This window comes from Plectropomus leopardus, chromosome 11, assembly GCF_008729295.1.
Source record: "Plectropomus leopardus isolate mb chromosome 11, YSFRI_Pleo_2.0, whole genome shotgun sequence".
Taxonomy (NCBI): domain Eukaryota; kingdom Metazoa; phylum Chordata; class Actinopteri; order Perciformes; family Serranidae; genus Plectropomus; species Plectropomus leopardus.
In genome coordinates, this window is record NC_056473.1 from 3957753 (window position 1) to 3984424 (window position 26672).

At 39.9% G+C, this 26672-nt stretch overlaps 1 protein-coding gene across 7 annotated transcripts in view; it reads right to left on the reverse strand.

The window, feature by feature from the left end:
* Positions 1 to 7423: 7423 nt before the first annotated feature.
* The window catches only part of tln2b (talin 2b), a 138914-nt gene continuing 119665 nt past the window's right edge, over positions 7424 to 26672 (reverse strand). For 4 of the 7 annotated variants that reach the window (XM_042495457.1, XM_042495461.1, XM_042495456.1 and 1 more), the window contains 12 exons: positions 25850 to 25975; positions 21580 to 21696; positions 19777 to 19962; positions 18931 to 19038; positions 16527 to 16632; positions 14409 to 14414; positions 13800 to 13924; positions 10489 to 10614; positions 10323 to 10385; positions 9412 to 9594; positions 9201 to 9326; positions 7424 to 7912 (listed from right to left, as the gene is read on the reverse strand). In XM_042495457.1, coding sequence (XP_042351391.1) covers positions 7784 to 7912; positions 9201 to 9326; positions 9412 to 9594; positions 10323 to 10385; positions 10489 to 10614; positions 13800 to 13924; positions 14409 to 14414; positions 16527 to 16632; positions 18931 to 19038; positions 19777 to 19962; positions 21580 to 21696; positions 25850 to 25975 — 1401 coding nt within the window. In that variant the 3' untranslated portion in view covers positions 7424 to 7783. The remainder of the gene's footprint in view (positions 7913 to 9200; positions 9327 to 9411; positions 9595 to 10322; positions 10386 to 10488; positions 10615 to 13799; positions 13925 to 14408; positions 14415 to 16526; positions 16633 to 18930; positions 19039 to 19776; positions 19963 to 21579; positions 21697 to 25849; positions 25976 to 26672) is intronic. The other 3 variants (XM_042495462.1, XM_042495460.1, XM_042495459.1) reach the window with 2 other exon arrangements.

The following is a 26672-nucleotide window of genomic DNA, read 5'->3' on the forward strand; positions in this document are numbered from 1 at the left end:
TCTGATTCTTGACGGACGGTATAAAAGCCAGAATGTGGGACACTTTCTACAATTTGGCACTCAAAATACCAAGTTTATAACATTTTTTATGGGAAATTAGAGTACATGAACCATTGCTGGCTAGATATATACATTTTCACAATGTAAAAGGGGCATAATTATAGACAGTGTCCCGGGAGGGTGGGGGGGGTGTTATTATTAGTATGCTTTCTTTTAAATAGTCAATACAAATCTATAACAAAATATGATGTGTACTCTACTTACAAAATAATAACAAACAATGTAAAAAATGAATAATTTCTTATTTTCTTTTCTTATGTTTGTCATACAGATATGCAATGATAATTGCTGGGTAATATGCATGTTGATGTTGTCCAGTGTTATGAAATGTTATGTGCATAATATCATGCACAAGGGCCCATTACAATAGTGTGCACAAGGGCCTGTTATAACTACCCTGCTCATTACAGTGTCATTTTGGATATGTGTGTAGAAAACAATATAAATCTGATTTGTAGAAAGCATGCTTTCATCTAATCTACCCCAGTTGTTCTCCAGAGACTTACATCTAATGAGTACAAGCCACATATGAAATTGGAAATGGTGAAATGAAGCACTACACCATTCAGAGCAATATTACAGTAACCTCTTGGATTTTTCCTGTGTGAAATCACAGCACATAGACCACCGCCGTGTCCTGAGCTGTGAGAGCCCATGTGTCATCTCTGCCATCTCTGTTTACTATTCTCTTTAAATGACAGGCTGCACAGTCGAGAGGCTGCGTGCCGACATGTTGGGACAATCCAGCTGATGACCTAAAATAGTCATGTGTTCCAGACCTGAGTAAAAGACTCTCTTACATCCATCAGCCGCTGTCTCTCAGGTTTACGTTAGGAAGCTCTGCTGCTCAGAGCAGGCAGAGGGCTGAACAGGCATCCTTATAACGCAGCTACCTTAGATTAAAACCATGTCACTCCTGCACTCCACTGTGTCTCTTTTCATCAGCCTTTGAAGAGCGTTTAATTGCGAAGTACAGTCTGCATGTGCACTTCACACAGGCTGCATATGTGAAACATGAGGGGCCTCAGACTCTTGTTGAAAGGGAACTTGGATAAAAACAGACACAACTTTTGGTTCAATCTAAAAAAATCAGCACCTTACAAAACAGGTGACAAACACAAGAGAAGAGAAGCACAAGACACTGTCAGAAGCACAGACCTCTGCCAAGGCCAAAAGCTTCACCATTCAATTTTAACCCTTTGAAACTTGGAGTGACATTGCTTTTTTGTGCTACTTTCTGATGCCTTTAACAAGTAAATTAACCTTTAAACCCTGAAATGTATGCAGTTTCTTTTAAAAACATTGGGGGAAAATGGCACTGAGCAACTTGGCAGAAATGTTTTACGGATTGCAAGAAATTAGCAGATTTAGAAAATTATTTTTTAAAAAGCTCAGGAAAATGTCCCTAGAAAAAAAAGGAAAAAGTGAGGGAAAAACATTATTTAAAATGATCATAGTATTTAAAATTTAGTTAGAATTATTATATTTTAACCACTTTTACAGATAATTTGATTCCTTTGTTTTTCTTTTCTTTCTTTTTTAATACTAATTTTCCAGAATTTTTGTTCTACTTTTTAATTTTTTTTTTTTTTTGCTAATTTTTGGGTCATTTCTTTTAAAGTTGCTCATCCCCTTCTACCCAAGATTTTGAAATACATCAGGTTTCAAAGGGTTAATGAGAGTGAAAAATAATTGCATCTGCCCTGTGATATGGATCCATTACTTTGGCCCCTGACACAGCCTTCCACCAACTTTCATGAAAATCATTCAGTTTTTCTGTGATTCTGCTGACAACCTGAAAAACAAACTGAAAACAAACTCCTTTCTTATGGCGTTACAATAAGTGTATGGAAATTTTTGGAAGGTGTTTGTCATTTTTACCTCTGCAGTTTGTTAACAGATGTCTACCTTCTCTTTGCCGCACCATCTTTGGGGCTGAACTATGTTAAACTTCCTGAAAAAAAATGGACCAAAGCCGAACATTAACTTCAGGCACTTAACTCATGAAGATTTAAGATGTACTGCACAAAAACCAAAACCAAACAAACATGCAAAGTCAATAAATGATGCTGGTTTCCACTATTTTATCAGTTTCGCCAGGCTTGTCTTGATATGGCTGCACAGCTTAACTCCTTCCTTTCCTCATGTAAACCTTTACAAAAATCTTGAAGAGCACTTGTTCTTGAAACAGCTAAAAGTGTTTGCACACTGATGTTTGGATCAGAAAAAGGTGTAAGAAAGAACATCACTGTCAAATTGAGATGTTGTTGGAAAAAAAAAAAGAAAGTTTCAGTAGCATGGTTTGGACAAAATGGCCCAGCCCAAAAACCCAAGAGCCTTTCCTGATGTGCATTTTTTCCAAACCTCACTTCCTCTTTCATCACTTTTCTCTACAAATGGAGAAAACTGGCTTGGAGTAGAGACGGTTTTTGTCTCTCAATGCTACAAAAGACCACAATGCCCTCTAAATGTGCTTTCTCCTGTAGTGAGATTTAGGCCCATTTATTAATATTAAAAGAATTCACCATTGCTCAGGTTTGTAATATAAAAGGAAGTCCCCAAAAGGCAAATTAAGAAACTAGTAAAGACTGAGATTTGGAGGAGTATTCTTAACATGCTATAACTGGCTACATGCATAGTTCCACAGTGTGACAACTCTCAATTTCACCGTGGCTGTTCTTAGCACAAGCCATGACTCCATTCCTGCACAGTATCACTTCTGAGCCTGCAGTGACTCTCCTGTTATTTACACTGGATAGTATATAAATATATGGATACAAGAAACCCAGAGTCAAGGCAAGTGCATCTGTTTTTGCCCTGCCACGGCTTATTTAACGTACTGTAGATTAGTGCTGAAACATGAAAGTGAAGAGCTGACCTGGTGTCATTTGGCGTGGACACGGGTCAACATGATTTCATTTTGGAGCGTGGAACAAAGCCTGAAACTAAATGACTGCCAGACTTTGGGGATTAGACATCGCACAAGTCTCACTGACTGCAAAACAAATCTTCCAACACATTGTATGTAAAACATTTTGGATGCCAGCGGTGCACACTGTTGGTGCTAAGGATTACTGGGTGTGTCATAATACTTAGAAACTCGAAAAAAATTAAAATGTCGCTGAATCAACTTAAAACACTCAAAGACATGCCATTTTAACCCTTTGAAACCTGCATTGAAATCACTTTTCTTGCGCGTGCTCAAACACCTTCACAAGTATTTTAACCTTCAAAATCTGACCAAATTCTTTGCTTTCTTTTAAAAAACATGGGGAAAAAGACAATGAGCAATTTGGCTTATCATACCACTTATCATAGATCTAGACATCCTAGAAAAGTAGGGTGCATTGGAATGGACAGAGGATCTGAACGGGTTAAGTCCCTCCCACTTGAGATGTGATCAAAAGAGGCGAGGAGGAGAACCAAGGAGAAAGGAGTCAAAGCAACAGGCTTTTTACAAAATAAGACATCTGTGCCACAGAGCTGTCAATTAAATATGACGTGCAACACAGCTGCCATTGTTTTTATATTCCAGCAGTGTGTGTCATGCCTATTTTCTATGTTACAGGTGCCAAAAAAGACTTTAACAAAGGAAACATCAGTGCATCCTAGCTCACAGCTCCTCCAGTAAGCCTGCTCTCTCCTCCATATGAATTTAAGAAATTAGACATCCTTCAAGATGGTACACTTCTAGGTGTCAGAATGGAAAAGAGAGGAGACAAGGAGGCAAAAAAATAAAGAAATGACAGGAAGTCTTGTAAATGCCAACAATGGAAAAACAGAAAGCTTTAGAAATAGATATAAGTTGAAGTTTGTGGCCGTAACGGCTGTAAATGCACGGCCAATGCAGAAAATTGATTATACTTCCAAAAGAGTGGTTTGCTCATAAGTCTGAAATCATGACATTCAAGACAATAAGTGGAAGAACTCGACCGACCCATGTTTCTGCTTTACATCATTCATCTACTGAGGTTTTGATAGCGCCGCACAAGTTAACCAGACAAACATCCTGCTGGTCGTTAGGAGTGAAGGGGGAGAGAGGGAGGCAGAAAGAGGGTGAGTACAGTAGTACAGGCACTCCCAGTTAAACACATGGCTTCAGTTTCCCCTCTTGACTCTGCAGCCTGGCCTTCCATGAGACCAAAACACTCAAACAACCAAATATGGTGTTCATTATGAGGACTCAGTGTATTGTGCTGGTCACCTCTAACCATCCTTTACACACTCTGCCCTCACACTGCCAGCACAGACAGAGGCACAGCATCAAATAAGTTTTGTAAAACCTGAAGAGAAAAAAAGGTCAAGTTCAAGTCTGAGCCATCACCAGTAGCAGACCAACACAATATCAACACGAGGCTACCTCCTAACAGCCCTTTAAAGCTTTCAGCTGTGTGCAAAATGAATGGGAACTCTCATTCTAGACCAAAACATCTAAATGGGAATCACTGCATACTTCAAGGTCTAGTCTGTGAACCAGGAGAAAAAAAGCACATCCACTATGTCCATATTTGGTCTGGCTAACTTTGCCAGTCCTTCCACTAGCACATATTTCTCCAAACATCCACTGACCCCTCTGACTCAGCTATGAAGGATAACACTGACATCTGCTGGGAAGAATGCAGGATGACTTCTTTTCCAGCAGACATCTCCTGTCATCATCAGCAGATTTCCATTTCAACTAAGAACAAAGAAATTGATGTTTTTGATGAAAACTTCGATGAAAACTGGTCAAAATGGCATGTATCCACTATCAGGCCTGATTTTGGATAGCAGTAATATACTACTTTTACTACTCTACCTACCTACCTACCATTCTATCTATCTATGTTCCTGTTCTTTAAAATAAAACCTTATAAAAATATGCATAAATATATAAATGAAAAAAGAGAAAAAATGCATTACCCCTTGGATTTGTATGCTTCCTCAAACTGGTAAAGTTGCAGTTACAGTTTACATTCATGTCTGTCCACTCACATGGAACCATAACAATTGCAATGCCACAAATATGGATGTTGCTGCAATGAAGTTACAAATTCTTAAATATAAATACTTCACACACACATCTGCAACCAAGCAGCACAGAGGATCTCTACAATCAGCACAGTTTCAAGATGCAAACCAAAGATCAGTGCCACCAATTCACTATCTGACCAAATGTCTCCCCTTCTGTTCCTGAGATATGATGCTGGAAAATTGTTTTTGAAGGACATTATGATGTCACAGTGAAGATGACCTTTCACCTTTTGACTATAGCATGTCATCTGTTCATCATTTAACCTATTAGACACTGATTTTTTTTCATAATCAGTGTTTGAATTCTTGTATTATGGCCAAAAACATGTTTTTGATGTCATGGCTGAGACCTTTGAACACCAAAATTTAATCAGTTCATAATAAAGTGGACATTGTGACAAATTTGAGGAATGCCTTCAAGGCATTCTTGAGATATCACAAGAAATTGGGACGGACAAACAGACAGCTATCACCATATCCTTTGCAAACCACCAAAGGATCGACACAGACAGAAGGACAAAATAATCTCAACAGAACTGGTTGTTTGAAACTCTTTTATTTTTGGTGAATACAAAAAATACTTTTGTGACCAGATAAATATTATACATACAGCATCAAATCATAAAACTAATGCAGTCTGTTAAAGAAAGCACAACACCTATTCATAACAGAGCTAGTAACTTTTTCTATTTCCGTTAATACTTGGACAAATCAGATAGACAATAGATCTCAGGGTAATTCTTACATTTACTGATAAAAACTTATTTATTCATATTTTTTAATAGTGGTTAGACAATGAAACAAGGAAGTTATTAAGTCCTACATTTAAGAGGGACTTGGCATAATGATTTCAACAAATTGTCTTGACTTCAAAACACAAATTGCCACATGCTCATGGAATGCAGTCTAGTGTTAGTCTTCCAACATGGTCTCTAAATCCTAAGGTATCCACAGATGCCCTTTTATATCAGCATTTTAATATTGTAGGCAAAGAGGCCACCAGCCAAGGCATTGTATTGTATGGCAAAGGACTAGGTGACAGTTTATTAAGACCCCGAAGGGGATTAGACTGGCATATTGTTCGGATCCAGAGAGGACAAGGCTCAGGCTCCTGTTCAGCCTGATCTTCAGCTGCTCGCAGGGCAGACTCAAGTAAGGCACTAGTACGCAATGCAGTCCAGACAGCGGCATGGACAGACTGAGGAGATGAACTGCTTAAAATTTCCAATATATTATACATTTATATGCTAAAGAGAAAAAGAAAGTTTCCTCAATCAGAGCTTGAAGCCATTTCCTTCTGGTTTTTTTTTCGGTAAACGTCCTACATTTAATATAATGGAAGCTTTAAATTGCCGTCTTCAGTGCGTTTGTTTATGAGCAACATCAGTGCATAACGTTTCATTCACAAGCCAAATATCATTGCACATAACCAATCTTACAACAGCGCAGACTCTCGTTATTATCTCGCTCGGATATTCAGTGTAATGTATTGCTATAGAGTCTAAAGTGAAAAATGCCTTTACCGTGACAGGGCAGCGACTGGTGGAAAATAATTATCTCTCTGTATCTCTCTCTCTCTCTCTCTCTCTGTGTGTGTGAGAGAGAGAGTGTGTGTGTGTGTGTGTGTGTACAGTACAAGTGGGCACCTGAACAAAATCTGGCCAGTGTTAATGGGAGAGGAATTAATACATGAAGACAAGAGAGAACAAACATGAAATATAATGTAAACATATGTTCCTTACACAGTGTGTGTGTGTGTGTGTGTGTGTGTGTGTGTGTGTGTGTGTGTGTGTGTGAGGGAAGAACGTAAGGTGATGTATCCAGCAGCATGACATATTTGGTCACATATAGTCCAGATTCTTTGAATAACATCGGTCTGCTCCTTTGGAAAAAAATATGCCAAGAATAAATATCTTCATATCTAATGTTGGCTAGTGGTGTGTTTTTGTTTTATTTTGAAATACACTCCAATCAGAAGTCCTCGTTTGGCGTCAAGCTGAACTTTATAAGAATGATTTATTTTTAAAGATTTGCTACTTTAACAGCAAATCCCAAATTCACATTTTTATTCGTAAAATACAAGTGCCTTTCCTCGCTATACTACTCTATTGGTTAGTAGCTTCATTGATATGTATAGACATTATGGTGCATGCAAGCCAGTGGTGAAATGCATCCCCCCTCCTGCCTTTTCATCAACCCCCGTGAGGTTTTTACATTTAGAATACAACCTATGGACCCTTAGGTTTGCTCCGCCACTTGCAGATCAGTCTTCAGTTGATTTCTATTTGCTCTAAACCTTCAACAATTATAGAACATTCAGTGATTATAGAGGATTTCTCCATTCTTTCGATTCGTGATTGTAACAGTCGATAATGCTCATGATGCAGTAACACTCACAAAGCAATGACACGGTTATCATACAACTTTATCATACTGTCTCCACTTGCTAAAACTGTACCGACCGTCTCCATATTGAACTCTGAATGTCAATGCCGTTCACTGACAAACACATACGCACGTCACACACACATACATACACGCACACAAATACACTACGGAGCACAGGCACTTGTTTTTCACACCAAACAGGTCTGTTTCAAGTGCTGTATATTCCTCGGTTATATGAGAGCAAAGCGGCCAATCGTACATCGGCAACATCTCCCCGTGACAAGAGGGTGTCATCGGCGCGGGCGCACACCTCGCCTGCCAATCAGCCCTCGTCCTCCCTCAACTCGCTGGGCAGGAACTTGTACTGCTGCTGTCGGATCTGAGCCAGCTTCTTCCGGGCCTCCTCCAGCTCCCGCTCCTTCCTCAGCATCTCCTCCTGAGCCGCGATGATCTGAGGAGAACGGGAACAGCTGACGGGGAAACGTGCCTTCCACACATTATAATCCCTGTCCTGTGGATAGCTCCTATGGAAAACCTAACAGCTGCACGGCATCCAGCTCACACTGTACGGCCCGTTCGCTCCATGCACATTGACGAAAAATACAGGAAGCAGCATCACACAGCGACAAACTCAGACAAACTACGACAGGCATCAGCAACCGCCAGCATGCGAGCCATTTAGGACACACCAAAACCTTCCATGCGTTCCATACGGCCTGCTGCTGAATTTTAATAAATTCAAAAATTTGAGAGGGAAAACATGCATTCCAGTATTTTTTTGATATTGCGCATTTTTTTTAACCTTCTTATACTAAATAGAATTCAAAAGGTGTATATAACGTAATGATTTACCAACCGCAAATATAAGTGTTTGATCCATGTGTACTTTATAAATCCATCTGTCATTTTATAATAGCTTATTATTCGAACATGCCCTTATTTAAAATTTTGTTTTATTTACTTCTAATTTATCATTAATGATATTAATTTTATTGTATTATTACTTTAATAAATTGTGAAACAATGACAGGTCTATTTCTTTCTATTTTGGAAAGTAAAGGCATGCTATGTCTGCTTAGAAGAATTCTGGTCCTTGGAAAAATGGTGGGTGACCCCTGGCTTATGGTTTACTAAAATTGACCAATGTCTATAAATATACACAAGTGGAGAATATTGGTTGTGATGCATGAAGAAAGAAGCGTTAAACATTACAACAAAAACTTAAAAAGGTAATTTCATGACAGCTTTTGAACTGCATGTACAATAGTAGTTGTCGATCGATAGTGGTCCATCAATCGATTTTAAATGTCCAGAGCTCCCCTCAGTGCAACAATGATAAGACATTAATGAGGCAGTGAGCCTCACTGATGCCCAGCTGGGGTGCACCACTGACTGAAACAGTAAGTCAATCAATCAAGATGAAAAGTAAAGCTTCCTGTGGCATCCTGGAGTTTTGAAAAAGAGACACCCACTCTTCAATTACTTTCAAAGATGAAAAGGCAGCCAGTTCTCAAGTCTTGAAGAGATGCGGTGTTTGGCAGCCGTGGGTGTCGGGTAAACCTGGTAAACAGCTTTGAAATGAAGCTGATGGGCTGTTTATCCACAGCAGCACATCACAATTTCAGAAAAACGACTGTGGCATTTTGGCATATCAGCGAGAGGTGCAAACATGCAGTGAAAAGGGCACAGCGCACAACAGATTTCTGTTACAGGTTTTTTTTTTTCGGATTTTGTCTCACCTGAGCTATGCCTCCGACGAATTTGGTCTTCACCACCACGCTGTCATCTTCATTCTTGTCAAATGCTGCTTTCTGAGCCGCCCTCACCAGGTTGTCTGAGGCTCGCTTCACCGCGTTGCCGGCAGCCTTCAAACAAATGATGTCAAAGTTAGCATGCACACAATCCCTGTGCACATAGTTTCTGTGGATAAAAAGTGTGTGTCAGTGTTACCTGGAGTCTCCTCATGGCCTCAGAGTCCTGGTCAGCCTTCACTTTGCAGGCCACCAGCAGCTGAGCCGTGGAGGCTGCAACCTGTTTGGCTGAAGAGATGAGCTTCTCCTCGCTGGCGTGGCCCTGCACTGAGGCGTTGGCTGCTTCACACAGGCTGCTGGTGGCTGCTGCTACCATACGCGCCTACAGCAAGCAACACATTTAAACCAGCTCCTTTGTAATATTAAAGGTCCAGTGTGTAGAACTTGAATATAATAAGTACATTTTCTTTCATAATTAAACACCTGAAAATAAGAAATGCTGTGTTTTTGTTGCCTCAGAATGAGCCATTTATATCTGCATAGGGAGCTGGTTCTCGCATGTCACACCGTCATGTTTTTACAGCAGCCCCGAACGGACAAACCAAACACTGGTTCTAGATACAGCAATTTGAGACTTTGCATTTTCACAAGTGCATCAGAATAACACTGTTTTTCTTTTTTCTTTTTTTTCCCTTAACTCTTTGTAACCTGAGCAAATTGGTTTGATTTCTTGCAAATTATGGGGAGAATGCAATGAACAGCTCCTTGCCCCTTGACATTAGCAAGAAATTACTAAAAGAAATTACAAGGAAATTACCTGAGAATAAACACAAAAAAGAAAAGAAATGACCAAACAGAAGTGCTGAAAATAAAATATAAAAAAAAAAATTCAGTGTTTTCAATCACCTGATCTGTTTGATATGGAGAACAGAGATCTCTGTGGACAGTCTGACTTCTAGTAAAACCTCCTGCACAAAGAAGACTGAAGCAACTTTGAGGAGAAGTTTCAGCTAGTTGCAATCAGCAACCCTCATCTCTAGATTAATCTTACACACTGGACCTTTAAAAAAGTTTATACAGTAATTTGTGAATGTGTTGAAGGAAACTTACAGCTGATATGAGACCCTGTGACCACTGGCCATCATCCACTGCGTTGGCCAGGTTGGATCCCACCTGAGGTTGACAATGGAAAAAAAACAACCAGAATGTAGATGATATTTTACATTATTAGTAATGCAGTGCATTGCAGAGTGTTTGACTCAGTGTGTTGACTGACCTTGCCTTGTGCCACCAGTTCTCTCTGAGCTGCAGATGCAGATTTAACTAGAGCACTAGTTGCTGCTGCAATGGACTTTGCTGCTTCTAAGATCTGCTCCTCAAAATCCAGCGTCTCATCTGCCTGCTGAAAGTAAAATCATATGTTAATTAAGACTTACAACCATAGTATCCTGAAGTAAAAAAAGAATTATCGATGTCGCTAGGTCAACAGGGGCCATAACAAGATTTTATCACAGAGAGATTTTATTACCATATGTATGAGATTTTAAAACATGTCATTGAATTACTAACTTTTCTATATATTTTACTCCCCAAAATGATGCTCTAAGGCCGGAGTTATAGTTGCTGTTAACTGCACATTCGCATGATGGCTGCATGTGTCCCCTGCGTCCTCTGTGTGCATACCTAAAAATGAACGCGATGCGGACGCAAGATGTAGTATGTATATAAACAACAGTGGCAGTGTAGAGGCAGAGAGGATGTGACAAAGTAAACACTGCATCGGGGATTAAAATGACGGAAAGCATTAGAGACACATACTCCACATGTCCCCACAGGCTTGATATAGCGGCCTTATGTACCACTGAAATGGTGTTTGCTTTCGCCTTTTCTGCCTTGATCTCAGCTTCAACATGACCTCCCCAAGTGTCGCATGGATGTATTATAGGAGGTCTGGATACAGCCATGGGGGCGGGGCCCCGTACATTGCTATGAGAGTTGCTCATTGCACACTGAAGACTTACTGCAGTTGAGCGTGGCCGAGTGTGACTGAACGGGTAACTTCTGCCAGCGGAGCGACTGACTTACAGTTAAGCGATTCGCTAGCTTGAATGGCACTTCAATATTTAATCCTGCAGCCTTTTTACTCTTTGCAAATGTTTTCGAACTGGATGTCTCAAACTGGACGTCTCCTTCCTAATGTAAGTCATTAGGGGAAAGTGTGCATCATGTGACCAACGCAGACAGTGTAATTCCACTTTTGGCCACTTTGTAAAATTTGCATCAGAGACTGCCGCACTTCCTGGGAGCTTAGAGCGTTGCCATGTCTGTTGTTTACATCCCTCACATCCGGTAGCTGTATACGGCTCTCTGGTGTGCCCTCTACAGGTATCCTACAGTAACACAGGTCACATATAGGCAATAATATAAACAAAAAGCCTATTGACACAGCAGGATGCGTATGTGAATGCAAGGTTAAACAGCAAGCACATCTATGGCCTAAGTGCTATATCAAAGCCTTCTCTATGCTGCCACCTATGGTGGGGAAAAATGGAATCATCTTTTTAATAATAGGCCTAAAAGTAGAACATGTATAAAGCAAATATAAAAAGTAACCTCTTCCAACTTCCCAAAATTCACAACATACTTAGTGCATGACCTCTGTGTGCTCTATGGTAGCTATTGCCTGTAGCATAATCTATAATGCTCAACTTTATCTTTCACAAAAAGCACAGTTGAACATGATGTCCTGTTTCCCAAACCTTAACTAAACACCATGATGAAGATCACAGCGCATCAGCTTAGAGACAGTCAACAAATCTCTGCTGCCTCAGCAGTCAGCAGCATATGATGACCACAGAGCTCCATAAACACATAAGGCACACGTGGCTGGAGACAGGGCGGGACACTGTAGGAATATGTTTGATATATAGTTGGACTGAATAACAACCTAATATATCAAACATATCAGACAGAGCCCTGCAGAGGAGGCTTCCAGGTCTACAACGGCTCAGAGAGGGAGGGAGGGATGGAGGGGGAAGGCAGGGCAACGAGCATGCTGGGAGCAGAGGGGCCCTCCCTCCTTATAGGGTGGGGGAGACAAAGGAGCAGAGAGGAGAGGGAGTAAAGAGGAGGAAGAAGGAGAATCCAAGCTGTTTCAGACAAATGACACCTGATTGAATCTGACGGGCTATTTTACAGACTTAAGGGAGGCTTAATGCCTCGAAGTATGAAAGCTGAATTTTGTTAGCTCTGCCTTAAAAAAATTCTGACACTCATGTCCAGTTAGGACAAGGTGCAATAGATGACACTGAGGGCACCCAGTGGACTGCTCTGAGTGTTTCTATTTCACAAGTGAGAACACAACAATAGAATAAAGTTCATTTTGGTGCAAAAATGGAAAACAAACATTCTGTTGGTCCACAAAATCTGCCTCTCATTCTGTCTATGGAGCAGCTCCAGACTTTGTACTTGATGACATCACAAGTTTAAGACTTACTTCTCTGGTTTTTGGATTCGAGAGAGAAGCTCATGTTGGCAAATATTGATTGAACTTTAAATGCCATGGAAATAACATATTGGAATTCTTAATTTAAGTGGTGTTCCCCTTTAAATGGTAATTTGTTTTTTCCCATCAGCTCACTAGAGGGAGACAGTGACATCTAAAAAGAGGTAAAGCCTTTCACTCACTAATCCCCTTTCATGAACACAAAGGTCCTCATAAATGCAGTCTGTAGCTGTGGAATTATGGTATGAGACAGAGTATTATATAGGCTTTATTAAAAATAGGGTAACCCAAATATTCTTCAGTTTCTTTCATACAGGCAGAGGGGGGAACCGACGATCGCTGTGTGTACAGGAAGAGGTATAGAATAAGGGGAAAAGCACTACAGGCACAGGAGGAAGATCACTAGGATCCAGCTATCCAGTCTCCAGAGACAGACAACACAATCATGCATTAGCACAACACAAACACAACCCTGTGATGCATACAGAACATAAAAATCTTTTTTTACACAAGCAAAACTATTATCCCTATCTTTTGCCTATTTTCTTTGCATATTATGCCGTTGAGTTTTTAAGGCAATACTGCTGTGTGTGGGGGAGAACAGGCTGAAAAAGCCCCGCTCAGTTTAGTTTAGAAATGAAGAACACTGCAATACAACAAAGGAAATAAGTTCAACAAGACAGAGGCCCTCTCTTTTTTAGAAAGGGTCACAACAGTTCATCACACATTTGAACTCATTCCAAAACAAGCTTGAGGACCCAGCAGTGTAATTGCGTCTCCTGGCAACGCAACTGAAAATACTGTCCGAAAGTGCCTTTGAAGAAAGTTTTCCGAGCATCATACGTTTGCTCACTGGACCAGCGGTCTGAGTCAACACGACATGTGCAGGGAAGAAACTTTTTTTTTTCCTTCTCCGTTAATGACACCGAGATAGCAGCTCAGTCACAGAGAAAAGATGACTCCACTTCAAAGTCACTGTCACCTTTTCCTACCTGCGGCCCACATGGGCTCCCTGCTGATTAATGGCTAAAAGCTGTGCGTGGGGTTGTGTGGGTGGACTGGGTTGAGAGGGGCACTTATACCTTGGGCTTGGCTCTGGGTTTCAGCTGCTCTAGTTTCTTGGCTGCAGCTTCAATGGACGCTGCTGCTCCGAGGAGCTCAGTCTCAGCGATGACAGTGGGGTCCTCGGGGTCCGCACACTCTGATCCTGGAAGGGATCAACACATTAAGACGGTGCATGCTTTTTTTTTGTCTTTTTCTTTAGCACAGACTCACAATGTACCGTGCTATAATTTTGGTGATAACATTCGATTTTATGCAACAAAAAGTCAAAATTCTGCTTCAGCTCATTCACACACTAAATCTTCACCTCCTTCAGCTCCAGCACAGCAGTCCATACACTAAAAAGTATCACGGTAATGCCTCAAAGTTAAATAAAATAAACTCAAAGTTTGAAGAAATGCACATTTGATGGATCATTGTCTTTTTATAGGCTTTTAAGTGCCCATAAAACGGCGCTGTTTGGGAACAGCTTGGTAAAGCAGATGGAACTATGTTTTCATAGATTACAGTGAGCTCTGGGGAAATCTGTTCTGAACCTCCACCCCCCCTCCCACCCCTCAGCCGTCTACCCCCCTTCTGACTCTATGAAAGGTGATCTGGAGGAACAAAACACACCATATCCCACTTACCTCCATCTGAGGCAGCGAAGGGAGAGAAGGGGGAGAGAAAGGGAGGGAGAGAGCACATGGGACATTAGAGAGGTGAAGTGGATAGCCCCACAGGGTCTTGGGCTATACGCTGAAATCTAATTCTCATCCAAACACAATCTATTACTCCTGTCAGATGCAACGGTGCAGCTTCTATAGGAAACACTGCGTGTCATAACCATCACGCAGAGCTTCATTTGGAACAATTTGGAGCAAATTGCACGGAAATCACTCTGTGGTGCCATTTCAATATTCTAAAGTGATTTTCATGACCTTTATTTATTACGCACGCAGACAGGTTTGGTGGTGTGACTCAATAAAACCGTAATATCATTTATGTACAAGAGGATTAGGACTCCTCTGACTAATCTCTAACATCTCCACAATCCTGTCATGATTTTTTTTTTTTTTTTACATTTTATCAAATGGAGTTGGCGCCTCGTGGAAATCCTCTTGCTTCAAACTGACTGTATTCAGCAGCCAGTTTTACGCTGTGGTGGCTTTAATGTCTCGCAGTCGTTTTAAAATCTGAATCTGCTGCCAATAATTTTTGGACAGCACACAAGCTTCTGCACAAAGCGTGCCTGCTAATAAAATAACATTATAGTGTTTTATAAGGGACCATAACACTTGGAATACTAAATATACACAACTTGCCTCCTTGTTTATGTTCTTTACTGACTCCTAAAACTAACAGTAGCTGCAACCTTCGCTCATGCAGACAACTTACGTGCAGCATTTTTAGTACCTGCACCGTCTTTGGTGAAATGCTCTCTTATCTTGGTGTCAGCTACAGAGCTACCTTAGATTATATTACAAACATGAAGATTTTAAAGACAGGATTAAGGACTATTTGACCACCAAATGCACAAGTCCAGTTACAGACTTACGCTGCTAATTTGATTATGGTAAATTGCTTTAAAGGGATAATTCGGCCAAAAATTAAAATTCAGTCATTATTGACTTACCCTAATGCAGATGGAAAGTCGAGTAAAGTTTTAGAGTCCACAAAACACTGCTGGGGATTTACAGAGAAAAGGTGTTGCACTAATCTCACAAACAACTGAAGCAAATAGTTACCGGGATTCAGACAATAAAAAAATACTAAATAAAACCACAAAATTTCTCCATGCTGCTTGTCCTGAAGCCCCGACGTGCCAAGCTGTTTTCAAAAATTTCACTGGTGTCATGTTTTTAGCCTTGTTGTAGCCTGTAACCTAAGTGCAGGAGTCGCGCTCATGTGTATGTGCGGGACCAATGAGAGCTCACAATATCTGCACACCAGTGTTTACATGCTACCTGGAAGTTTCCCCCACACATGGAGAGAGAGTTGTGGAGTTAACAGCAAGAAAGAAGTTATCATAATTAAAAAGAAGTTACTATGTGTGAGGGAGGCCTCTGGGAAGCATGTAAACACTGGTGTGCAGATACTGCAAGCTCTCTGTGGTCTCATGCAAGCGTGCATATGTGAACGCAGCCCCTACACTACGAGCTACAGGCTACAACATGGCTTAAAACATTACGCGAGTGACGTTTTCCAAAAGAACTTGGCACATCTGGGCTTCAGGACACTTGGAATACTTCGAAGTAGCAGTATGGAGACATTTTTTTTGTTTTATTATGTATTTTTTTAACAATTTGACCCTGGTCACTGTTTGCCTCAATTGTTTGGGAGATGAGTGCAATGCCTTTTACCCATGAACCTCCGGCAGTGTGGACTATAAAACTTCTCCTGACCTTCCATCGGCATGAGGGTGATGAGATGATGACTGAATTTTCATTTTTGGGTGAACTATTCCCTTTAAGTCTATTGCTTGGTTTTTGTTAGCAAAATTTCTTCGCTATGCGTTTGAACTTTTTGCTGTTTTCTTTTTGTCCATTTGGTCTTTTGTGTGAAATTATTTATGCTGCAGTCTTGGCCAGGATTCCTGGTAAAATAAAAGTAAAATAAAATAAAATAAAAACTTCCATGTGAGTTAAATGGTCCGTATATTCCTGACATCAGTCCAAATGGGGTCAGCGGTAACTAAAGGTTGTGAAGCCTAACTTTTGTTTGTGTCCTTTGTGTAAGAGTGTGCGACAGTGTGTGTGTGGCCTCACCTTTCATGGCCTCAGCTGTCTGGACGAGCTCTGTCACACACGCTGCCACATGCTTGGAGTGTAAGGCCAGCTGCTGCTTCTGCTCGGGAACCGGCCTCTGCAGCACCTGAGAATACAAGAGCCGCACAGAAATATGATGTGAAATATGAACGAGAGTGTGAGGAACACTTTATTTCAAACATTCACATGCCTGCCAGTGGTAGCCAACAAAAAAAGCATTTATATGTGATCTGTAATTTCTGACAAGTATCATAAAAAAATAATTTGGCACCACTACTAACTGACTTGGCGATGTAGCGACAGCAGACTCTTTATACTCGACCACAAATTATAAAACGAGGTACTTTTAGTGGCTAATGCCCTGCCAGAATCCACATGATGTATTCCTAGAGTAACTAATTATGGAAGTGAGATAATTAAGTGACATCAATTAGAAACTGTTACATGGCAACACACTTGTCTTAACATAATGCATGGGGAGTGTTATTAACAAAAAAGGTATTTAATGAAAATAAGACTCGCTGATTAATATGCAGATTTATGCAACAAGGTGTTCAGAAATTAAATTAGATCTTCAGTAGGAGTATACCGTAATGTGAGATATAAAAATATTACTTCTAGGATGAATGTAGTTACAGACAGATACAATAGATTGGGGGCATAAAGCAATAAAAAGATATTCAGATTTTATTGTAATGCTGCTACTCCAATAAGTAGAGACTGATTTCACCATAAATTGCTACTCTACTTTAAGTTCAATTAAGAAATGTTTTTTGTTCATTTTCAGTGAACTTGTTTACTTTAATGTTGTAATAAACAGAACTGTGACCCATTTTTATTTGTTGGGTCTAGGGATATTAAAGTTAAGGTATAACTTTGAAGTGGAGTTTTGATTTATTACTCATTTATATTGTTCACTACTTTTATTACCATGCTGCACTATGTGGATCTGAGAGCAATTTCTGAAGACACATTTTATTTTATTTTATTTTATTTTTACACTAAGTGTAATTGTGATCAGAGCCATAGAAAAATATTCTTTTTTTTTGTAAAAAATAAAATAAAAAAACTCTTGAGGAACTGTTTGGATGCACACATTTTTTCTCATATTGTATTGCAGAGCTTTTAAACTGTCAAGAATACACACTGGATTGATTTAAAAACTTTAAAGAATTTGAAGTGAGCATTGTGCAGCAAGATTATCCAGGGAAATACAAGTATCGAATCAGGATTCAGTATCAGCAGATACTCAATATCAAATAACTCGGATTAGGATCAGGGGCAAAAAAAAAAACTTGATCAAGACATCTCTACTGGTAATCATTCATGAGGCCTTCTTTAAAAATGAGTCTGGCATTATTCTATAAAGTTTTCTTTTTGACAACTGGCACGTAACCCCAAGCCTATTCCTTTATTCAAAGACACCAATCTTTTTAACCAGACCAGCAACATATACTTTCATCATAAGAAAAGGCTGAACAGTAATTTCCTAACACAGCTGGGCAGTGTTGTTTTATGTAAACATTACTCAAACAGGAGTAAATAGTAAAGGTGTTCTGACCAATAAGTACTACCAGAAGTGGAAATGCCAGTGCGCAAGTCCATGCACCGATTCAATACCATGAAATTTACTGATAAACTTAGGTGTTGTTTTATGCATGGATAAAAGTGCAGTTTTTCCCAGAAATCAGTTCTTTGCTGCTGTAAAACAGCGGCGTACACAGCAGTGTTTACTGTGCAGTCACTGGCAACTACTGTTTTAGAGCAGTGAAGAAATGGTAACTGGTAAAAAGTGTAGCAAAATGTCAAACTAAATTAAAAAAAAGTTAATGGCCTTTATTCTGTGTGTATTTAAACACAATGGTATTGGATCAGTACTCACTATCACTTAATCTGTAAGTTCATGAATCAAAATCGGTATCAAGAAGGAAAAAATATTAGAACATAAAGTAAATAGAGCATTGTTTGGGGCTGCAAAAGTAAACTACATTGTTCATGTTCTTCATAATGAAGTGCAAATACAAAGTGCAACAGTGTAACTCATTTATGTGTTTTTTATAGCATCTGGGCATAAAAAGAGGTGTGTGGCACATGGATGTAAGCTACATCAAACTTTAGCTACAAATGGTGAAAATTTTATTGTTGGTTTTGGTATTTTTGGAATTTATTGGCATAAGAATAACACTAGAATATCACAAGTCTTATGCTTTTGCTTCAGGGGAAGCTACAGTAAACACAAGCGTGACTGACAGGAAAGTTTTTTCAAGCATCAGAGGATTAAATCCTGCAGATACAACCTGGAAAACCTCACTTGGCTATAGCAAATATCAGGATCCACTCTTTCACACTGTTTGTACACACTCCCATTATTTATTTATAAGACATGTGACTGTCTCATTCTAACCTGCAGGACTTGCTCCAGAAGGTTGATGTATCCTGCTGTGCACTCAGCGCCGTACTGCAGGGCCTTGATCCTCAATTCCTCACTCACTTCTGGGTGGCAAGCTGCTTGCTAGAGGCATGAAAAAACAATGTTGTATCATGAATTTAAAAAAGGACAAAAACGCTGTTTCTACTGAGACATTAAGATTTAACACAGGTCTTGATATTAAACTGAAAATGTGAGGTCCGGATTAGCCTTTGTACAAGTTTATGTGTGGTTGTGGCTGCATATAAACTGGGATAGTTGTCCATATTGTAGTGGGTTGTAGTTAAAATTTGGGAGGTCATTTACATAGAGTGTGAATGTTTACATAGGGATAGGAATAAATAAGTGTGCACTTCTTCCTGCTCCTTTTTGAACATGTGATATTTATGTTTAAGTGGTCTGAATATTTGTTTATTGAGATTAATGTACAGGTTTTGTATTGGTCTTCTTTTTTATCTTTTTGTTTTAACATGTGCGAAATACAGATTGAAAGGGAAAAAAAGAAAAAGACATGCCAAATGACAAATCCAATAAAAACTCAACAATTTGTTTATAGTACCTTGATTTCCAAAACATGGCCTACAATGCTGTTTTCTGTCTGTTTTTGTCTTGTAAGCACTCTACAGTCACTGAAGGACATCCTAACTGATGCTACGCTGCACGACTTTGAAAAGTGACTGAATCACCGCCAGCGGGAGCAGCCATAAAGTAGACCAGACTCTAACGTCCTATCTGCTCCCAGCAGGCCGAGCTCGCGTGTGTCCTGGCAGCGCGGTGAAGTCTGTGTGAGGCCTGTTCTGGCAGGGCGACTTGGATTAGCACCTTGCAGGTAGTCAGCATATCAGAGATGGCTTTGCGGCTCAGGTTGGCAGTGGCGATCACGTCCTCCTGCTGGGCAGAGTTGCCCGCAGCCACCGCCTTGGCCGTTGCCACGGTGATACCCTTTGTCATGCGTATGAACTCCTCGGGTGTGGTGGACTTGTCTGGGACGTCCTTGGACTGGAACACCTGACAAGAAACAGGTAGTTGGATATGTGTATGACAGGGGCACAGATTCGGGAACAATCTCAGAGAGGAAATGAAGAGATGCAAAACATCTCAAAGGTGCAGCTGTTACTACCCTTTAAAGATGCTGAAAAACGTATTAATGATTTTTTTTTTTTCAAATAGATTAGATTACTGTCATTTTCACCAGCCTTCCGAAACAGTCAACTGAAAAATTCAAAGTCATCTAGAATTGTGCTGCTAGACTTTTAACCAAAACAAGAAAGAGAGAGCATATTACTCCAGTTTTAACTACCCTGCACTGGCTCCTTGTATCTTTGAGATTAGATTTTCAAGGTTCTTTTACTTGTTTTTAAAGGTCTTAGTGGTTTGGGACTGGCCAGCATTGCAGACTTTCTGTCATTCTACAATCCTTTACGAGCTTTCAGATCCTTTACTGCTGGGATTTTATCCCTTTGAAACCTGGATCGACATTACTTTTCTTGTGCTTCACTTGGACGCCTTTCAAGTATTTAATACTTTTAACCCTGGGCAAATTGGTGTGATTTTGTTCAAAAACATTGGAAAAAATGCAAAGAGCAACTTGGCAAGAAATGTCCCACAAATTACAAGAAATGAGTAGATTTGGATTTTTTTTTCTCTAAAGCTAGGGAAAAATGTCCAGAGAGCTATATTTTGCTGTCACTCTCTCTGTTTTTTTAATTTCATTTATTTATTTTTTGCTATTTTTTTTTAGGAAATCTACTTGTAATTTTTACTATATTCTTGCAGATTTTTGGTAAAGTTCTTCCCAGATTGCTCATTGTCTTCTTTTCATGTTTTTTGAACGATATCAAACCAATATGCCCAGTTTCAAAGGATTAAATACACACAGTTATACGCAGAAGAAAATAGGCAGCGCAATTATAGAATACAACTTGCAAACTTTCAAAAGCTATGAGAGATGCAGGCTCAGTGAGCATTTTTTAATGACAGCTAAGAACCTCTTAATTTAGTCCTTTTAAATTTAAATTAATGGAATTCTTTCAATTATTATTTTATATTAATTCTCTCATTTTAACTGTACTCTTACTGGTCTCTGTACATTCTACCTTCACTTACATATTTTGTGTATCCTTTTTGTTTTTGTGTTGCATTTTCATCCGTTGTATGAGAAGTGCTCTATGAATAATATTTAGTATTATTAATAGTATTAAACAAGTGAGGCAGACAGGATATCTTGATCTGGGTAGGTAGCTGGATAATTAGGAGTTGGGCAGACTGTTGAATTTGGCTAGAGCGCTTGGTAAAGCTTCCTCTCGGGCTGGGGGTCCGCTGATAAGGATTAGCAGTAAATTACAAAAAACAAGCTCCTGAAATCTTTCTTTCTCACTCTGCCTGCAACCCGGACTCTGATAAGAGCTGTGAGAAACCTGCAGGGGCTGAGAAGCAAGGAAGAGGAAAGTAGCTGGACAGATAATAAAGGAAAAAGAACAAAAAGCTCCCCTGTTATGTGCAGAATAATAGACATAGATATCCCTGACCCTCTTCGGGGCTGGCTTTACAGAGAGGCTGCGTCTCATCAGTTGACTCTCAAAAGCCTATAAGGAAGAGGTTCTTGTTCCTGTGAGGCGCTCTTACTGTCAGCTCCTGCTTGATGCACTCAATGGTGGCCTCCAGTGCCCTCGTCCCACGAGTTGCTTCATCCTCCACCGCCTTCACTGTTTTTAGAAGAGACGTCACATTGGTCACCATGACCTGTTAGCGGAAAAAGGAAAAAAATGATGAGGCTCGCAGTCCGACCAGGAGGTGGAGCTCTTTCCCCTCTGCTGCAAAACATTACAAAATCATTTTTGCTTGCTCCTTCACAGAGTCCTTTTCAGTGCATAATGGTTACATGTGTTGAAGGTGCTCTTCTAATGAAAATGAAAGATATCAGCTACTGAAGACAGGGGGGTGTATTTTAAATGAAAACAGGATGATTTACTACTTGTTATACAGTTTATTCACTGACACCTCAGACAGAAAAAAATCAAGTTTTTTTAATGGTGACACATTGAGTTCTGTCAGTGCCGCACTCAGCAAAGTTTACATTATAAGGTTAGGAATTCGAGCAACATGATCGCCAGGAGTTTGAGAGGGTCCCACTTAGAGGTCACCATATGTTGGAGGAACAGAAACAATCTGTCAACATAACCAGGTCCATGGGTGGCCCTAATTCCATTTAGATGAGAAAACATGAGAAACTCTATGAAACAGTTGGAGTCACACGTTGTGCTTGGGATGATAGTTGTGAGAACAATGAATAAATAAATGAGGAATTTGCAGAGGGCTGGCAAATCTTTGGTTCAGAGGTTAAATACTTTGAACTTCTTTTCTTCTCTTCTCTATTCAAGTGACCGCAGATGCACCAAAAAGATCTGATCTCCAGTTTTAATTATCAAGCAGTTGGCAGGTGTGACAGTGATCATGATAATTGAGAGTACACTGTAAATCTGACAAGTTGACCTTACTTAAAATTATCTTGGAAACCAATTGCCATGAACAAGTAAATGTAACTTTAAATCTTAATTTGTGATTACTTTATATCTAAGTGTTAAATTTCCATGAAATTTAGCTGCAGTTATGTAATTTTGAGTTGCAACTTAAAAATGACGAGTGAAATAACCTTGTTCTTTCTAAGTGCTAGCAACAGGAAGTAAACCAGGTTAGTCTGATTTAATTTGATTATCCCAATGAGGATTTTGCTAATGATGAAATAGGAGATCTGCGACTTCTGCTTTATTAAAATGTTTTGGCTAGTTTTCAACTGACAGAAGTCAGATATATAGCACAGAAAACTTGGTTTACTCAAGATGCCAAAACTTGGAAAGATTGATGAAATGAAATTTGTCATTTTCAAGTTGCAACATTTATTTATTTCACAAGTAAATATCACTGAATTTTAGGTAAACTTATAAATTACACATAAAGCAAACATACTGTATGTTATGACTAATAGTTACATTAACTTACATTTTTTAGAGCGATAAGTTTCCTAGATTTTTAAGTGAAATCTACTTGTCAGATTTTATAGTGTAAAATGAAAACTGTATGTGTTCAGTACAGAATCTCTGAGCCCTTGGCAGCACCTGGAAGCTGCACAACATATTTTTTTCAGATTCAGGCTTTGTAAGTATTGCATTTAACTTAACTTGCATTAAAATTTACGTTATACAGGTTTTTCCATACATTCATTTATTATGATTAGTATTATTTATAACATCTGCCACCACGTATTGATTTAATATTTTTGGAGCTGGACCATTCATTAGGAGTGTTTTGGAATTTCGGTTATTCATTGCACCACACTCTCAAAGTGCATTGGTTTATGTCTGGGCACAGGCGAAGCATGAGGAACACCAGGCACAATAAAAATGAAATTTAACTTTACCAGGTGTATTTAACTGCACCAGGTGTGCAGTTTGTTTTCACTCGCATCTGCAGCAGCTGTTCATCCCATCCATCAATCTGATGTGATCAGCTCTGATTGGATCAATTGATCAATTAGCCTAACCTAAACTTTACAAACTGCTGCTGAGGGTGAAAAAGAGCTCACAAACAGAACCCCTGGTGCTGCGTTCATTCATTCATTTTCTGTAACCGCTTTGTCCTCGCAAGGGTCACGGGGGGCTGGAGCCAATCCCAGCTGTCATCGGGTGGAAGGTGGGGTACACCCTGGACAGGTTGCCAGACTATTGCACATATAGACAGACAACGATACATGCTCCACAGTCACACCTAAGGGCAATTTAGAGTCACCAATCAACCTGAACTGCATGCCTTACAGTCCTTTGGAAGAGAACCCACGCAGACACGGGGAGAACATGCAAACTCTGCACAGAAGGGCCCCTTCCTATGGACCAAACACCGGTCCAACCCGGGTTTGAACCAGGGACCCTCTTGCTGTGAGGCAACAGTGCTAACCACGACGCCACTGTGCCGCCCTGCTGTGTTCACAAAACTGCAAAAATCTGATACTAAAATGATACAAAGAAACACACACTTTATATTATAATGATATTGCTTTATATTCTAACTTTATATCATATTGTAACTTTGTTTCTACTGCTATTTCTGCCTACTGTATGTCTCAATGTTCTCGAAGAGGAATCCCTTATATTTAACTATTTTTAGTTTTTGCCCACTTTGTGTGGTCTAATGAGTGTCTTGTACTCAGATGTCTGAGGCAAACTCTTAAAAACTAAATGAAAACTGGACTGACATGATAAATAAAATTGTTAGGCTGAGCTTAATCTCCATAAAAAAGATATCTGCATATGAATGGAGAACTTGTAGATAATGGGACAAGATCAAAAGCGTTCTAGTTTCCTTTGTAGTCTGTCTGTAGTCAGCTTAGCTTTGACCAATCATGTTTGAGTTGCAGGTAATTGAAAACCGTGATGCACTGGCTGAAAAGCAGTCGTGGAATCCATCTGCCATCATCTGATGACAAGTAAGGTCTATATTAGCCAAGCCATGTAGTCAAGACCAACTTAATCGACTCCAAGTCAAGTCCAAGACCAGGTCCGGTTGAGCTCAAGTCAAGTCTAAGTCCAAATGCTTTTGAGACAAAGTCAGGACTGAGTCCAGAGTGAATCGAGTCCTGTTCAAGACCATCTTTGTGGTTGTTTAAACCAAATTTAATTATGAAGGAATTTGCAAACATTTTTCCATCTAATGTTTGCTAGGTTAGCTAGCTAGTGACTTGCTGTAAGAGATGTTCCTGTTAGTGAACTGCCGTGGCAAGTGCAGAGCTCAAAGCCAGTGTTGCTAGCAAAACTGGCGCAATACCAGAGGAGGAGGTTTTTTTCACCCAGTGTTGGAAGAATCCGACTTCAGTCTGTACAACTGATCCTGAATCAGCAGCCAAAAACAACTTCACCAGTTCACAAAAGCTACCATGACACTGTCCGTTGGTTTGTGGACTCCTGTTTTAAAGCTTCCAGTTCAGCATTGTTTTTTTGGAGCCAGAAGTACCAAAATTTTGGCCTATGGAGGAGCAATGGTTGGATCTGACTGGAAGCAGACAGCCTGTCATTCACAGTGGCCCGCCCGTAATTATTATTTATTTACTCTATTACTTTAATTCTTAATAAAATGGAAACAGGTGAGTTATATCAAATTCACTTCCTTGTAACCATCATTTTTCGGCCCCCGAGATCACATTCCAGTATTACAGCCTTGTATTAGCTTTTTCGGAAATTTTTTTTAATCTACATTCAAACTTAGATATCTGTTAGCCCAAATGACTGGCACACAGACAAGAAGTCTTGGCTCAGCTATCTGCTTACTACACCAGATCTCCTGAAATACTGGCTGTTGCCCCTTAGAGACTTATCGTCGTCAGACTGATGGCTGATGGGTTTTGAGATTGGGCTGAGCTTTATTTGACGCTTCACTTAGATCAGGTCTTGACAGTGAAGCTGATTCAAAAACTACTATAGTTTCTACAGTCTCAATAGAGGGACTCCTGTGGTTACAGATCGTTCTCAGTAAAGCATAATAACCCACTCTCTCTCTCTCTCTCTCTCTCTCTCTCACACACACACACACAAATGCATGCACACAATGCACGTCTCAGTGATGTGCGTAGTCACACCCAGATATGCCAGAAAAAGCAAATACCTTGCAAACACTGATAAGGACTGTCATCATTCTTTTGAAAACACCTCACTTTGTGCTACCAGACGCGTCAAACTAAACATAACAGTAATACAAAGAGAGCATTTATAGAATACATATCTGCATGCAGTATCCTCTCAGTGGGGAAGTAAAAGCTGAATAATAAACTGCGGATTCGCATTGTTTAAATCAATACACAGCTAAACCAGATATGACAGTCGCTTGTTAAAGTGTCATATTCTTTTACCTTGGCAGCGCTCTTCAGCTGATACATGGACGGATCGTCGGCCGGCTTGCCAGCGGCACATTTAGTGGCACCGATGAGTTCGGCCAGAGCCTTGGCCACGTCCCGCACTGCGTTTATCAGAACCACCTGAGGAGATAGAGCTGGAATCAATACAGCACAATGGTCAGAGTATAGGTTTATCAGCAGTACCCTGGGGAGAAGATTTAACACTGCAGCCCTTATCACTCCCACCTAGTCATGATACTTCAGACTTAGTGAAGGGCAGAGATAGAGGCGTACACACAGAGGGAGGAGGAGGCACTATGTATATCAGATGAAACTGAAATTACACAGAATCTAATGCTGGGAGTATAGAATGATAGAAGACCTTCATTGTAGATGAGTAATATTAAAGAATAATTTAATGATAACGGGTTATAATAGATGGTTAAAGCAGTGTAACCACCACACTATCCCAATTCCTTAGCTGTACCATTCTGTTATCCCCCTCTCTATGCATAATCGGTGATCCAGATACACTCAACACATGTTCACATCAAGTCAAAACACCCCAATTTGTGGCCCTAACTATCACCAAGAAAACAACACTAAAATGGAAAACAAGAAAAAGGTCAATATCTCACAATGGTTAGCTCTCCTAACACAACAGATATCACTGGAAAAACAGTTAGCACTGCAACAAAAAAAAAAAACCCAACTTGAACAATTCAGTAAAATATATCTAACAATTTTCAGCTGTATCACAGTGCCAGTGAGCTGATGCCACAATGCAGATACAAATGAAAACACAACTGTATAGCTGGGGAAGAGAAGATAGGGGAAG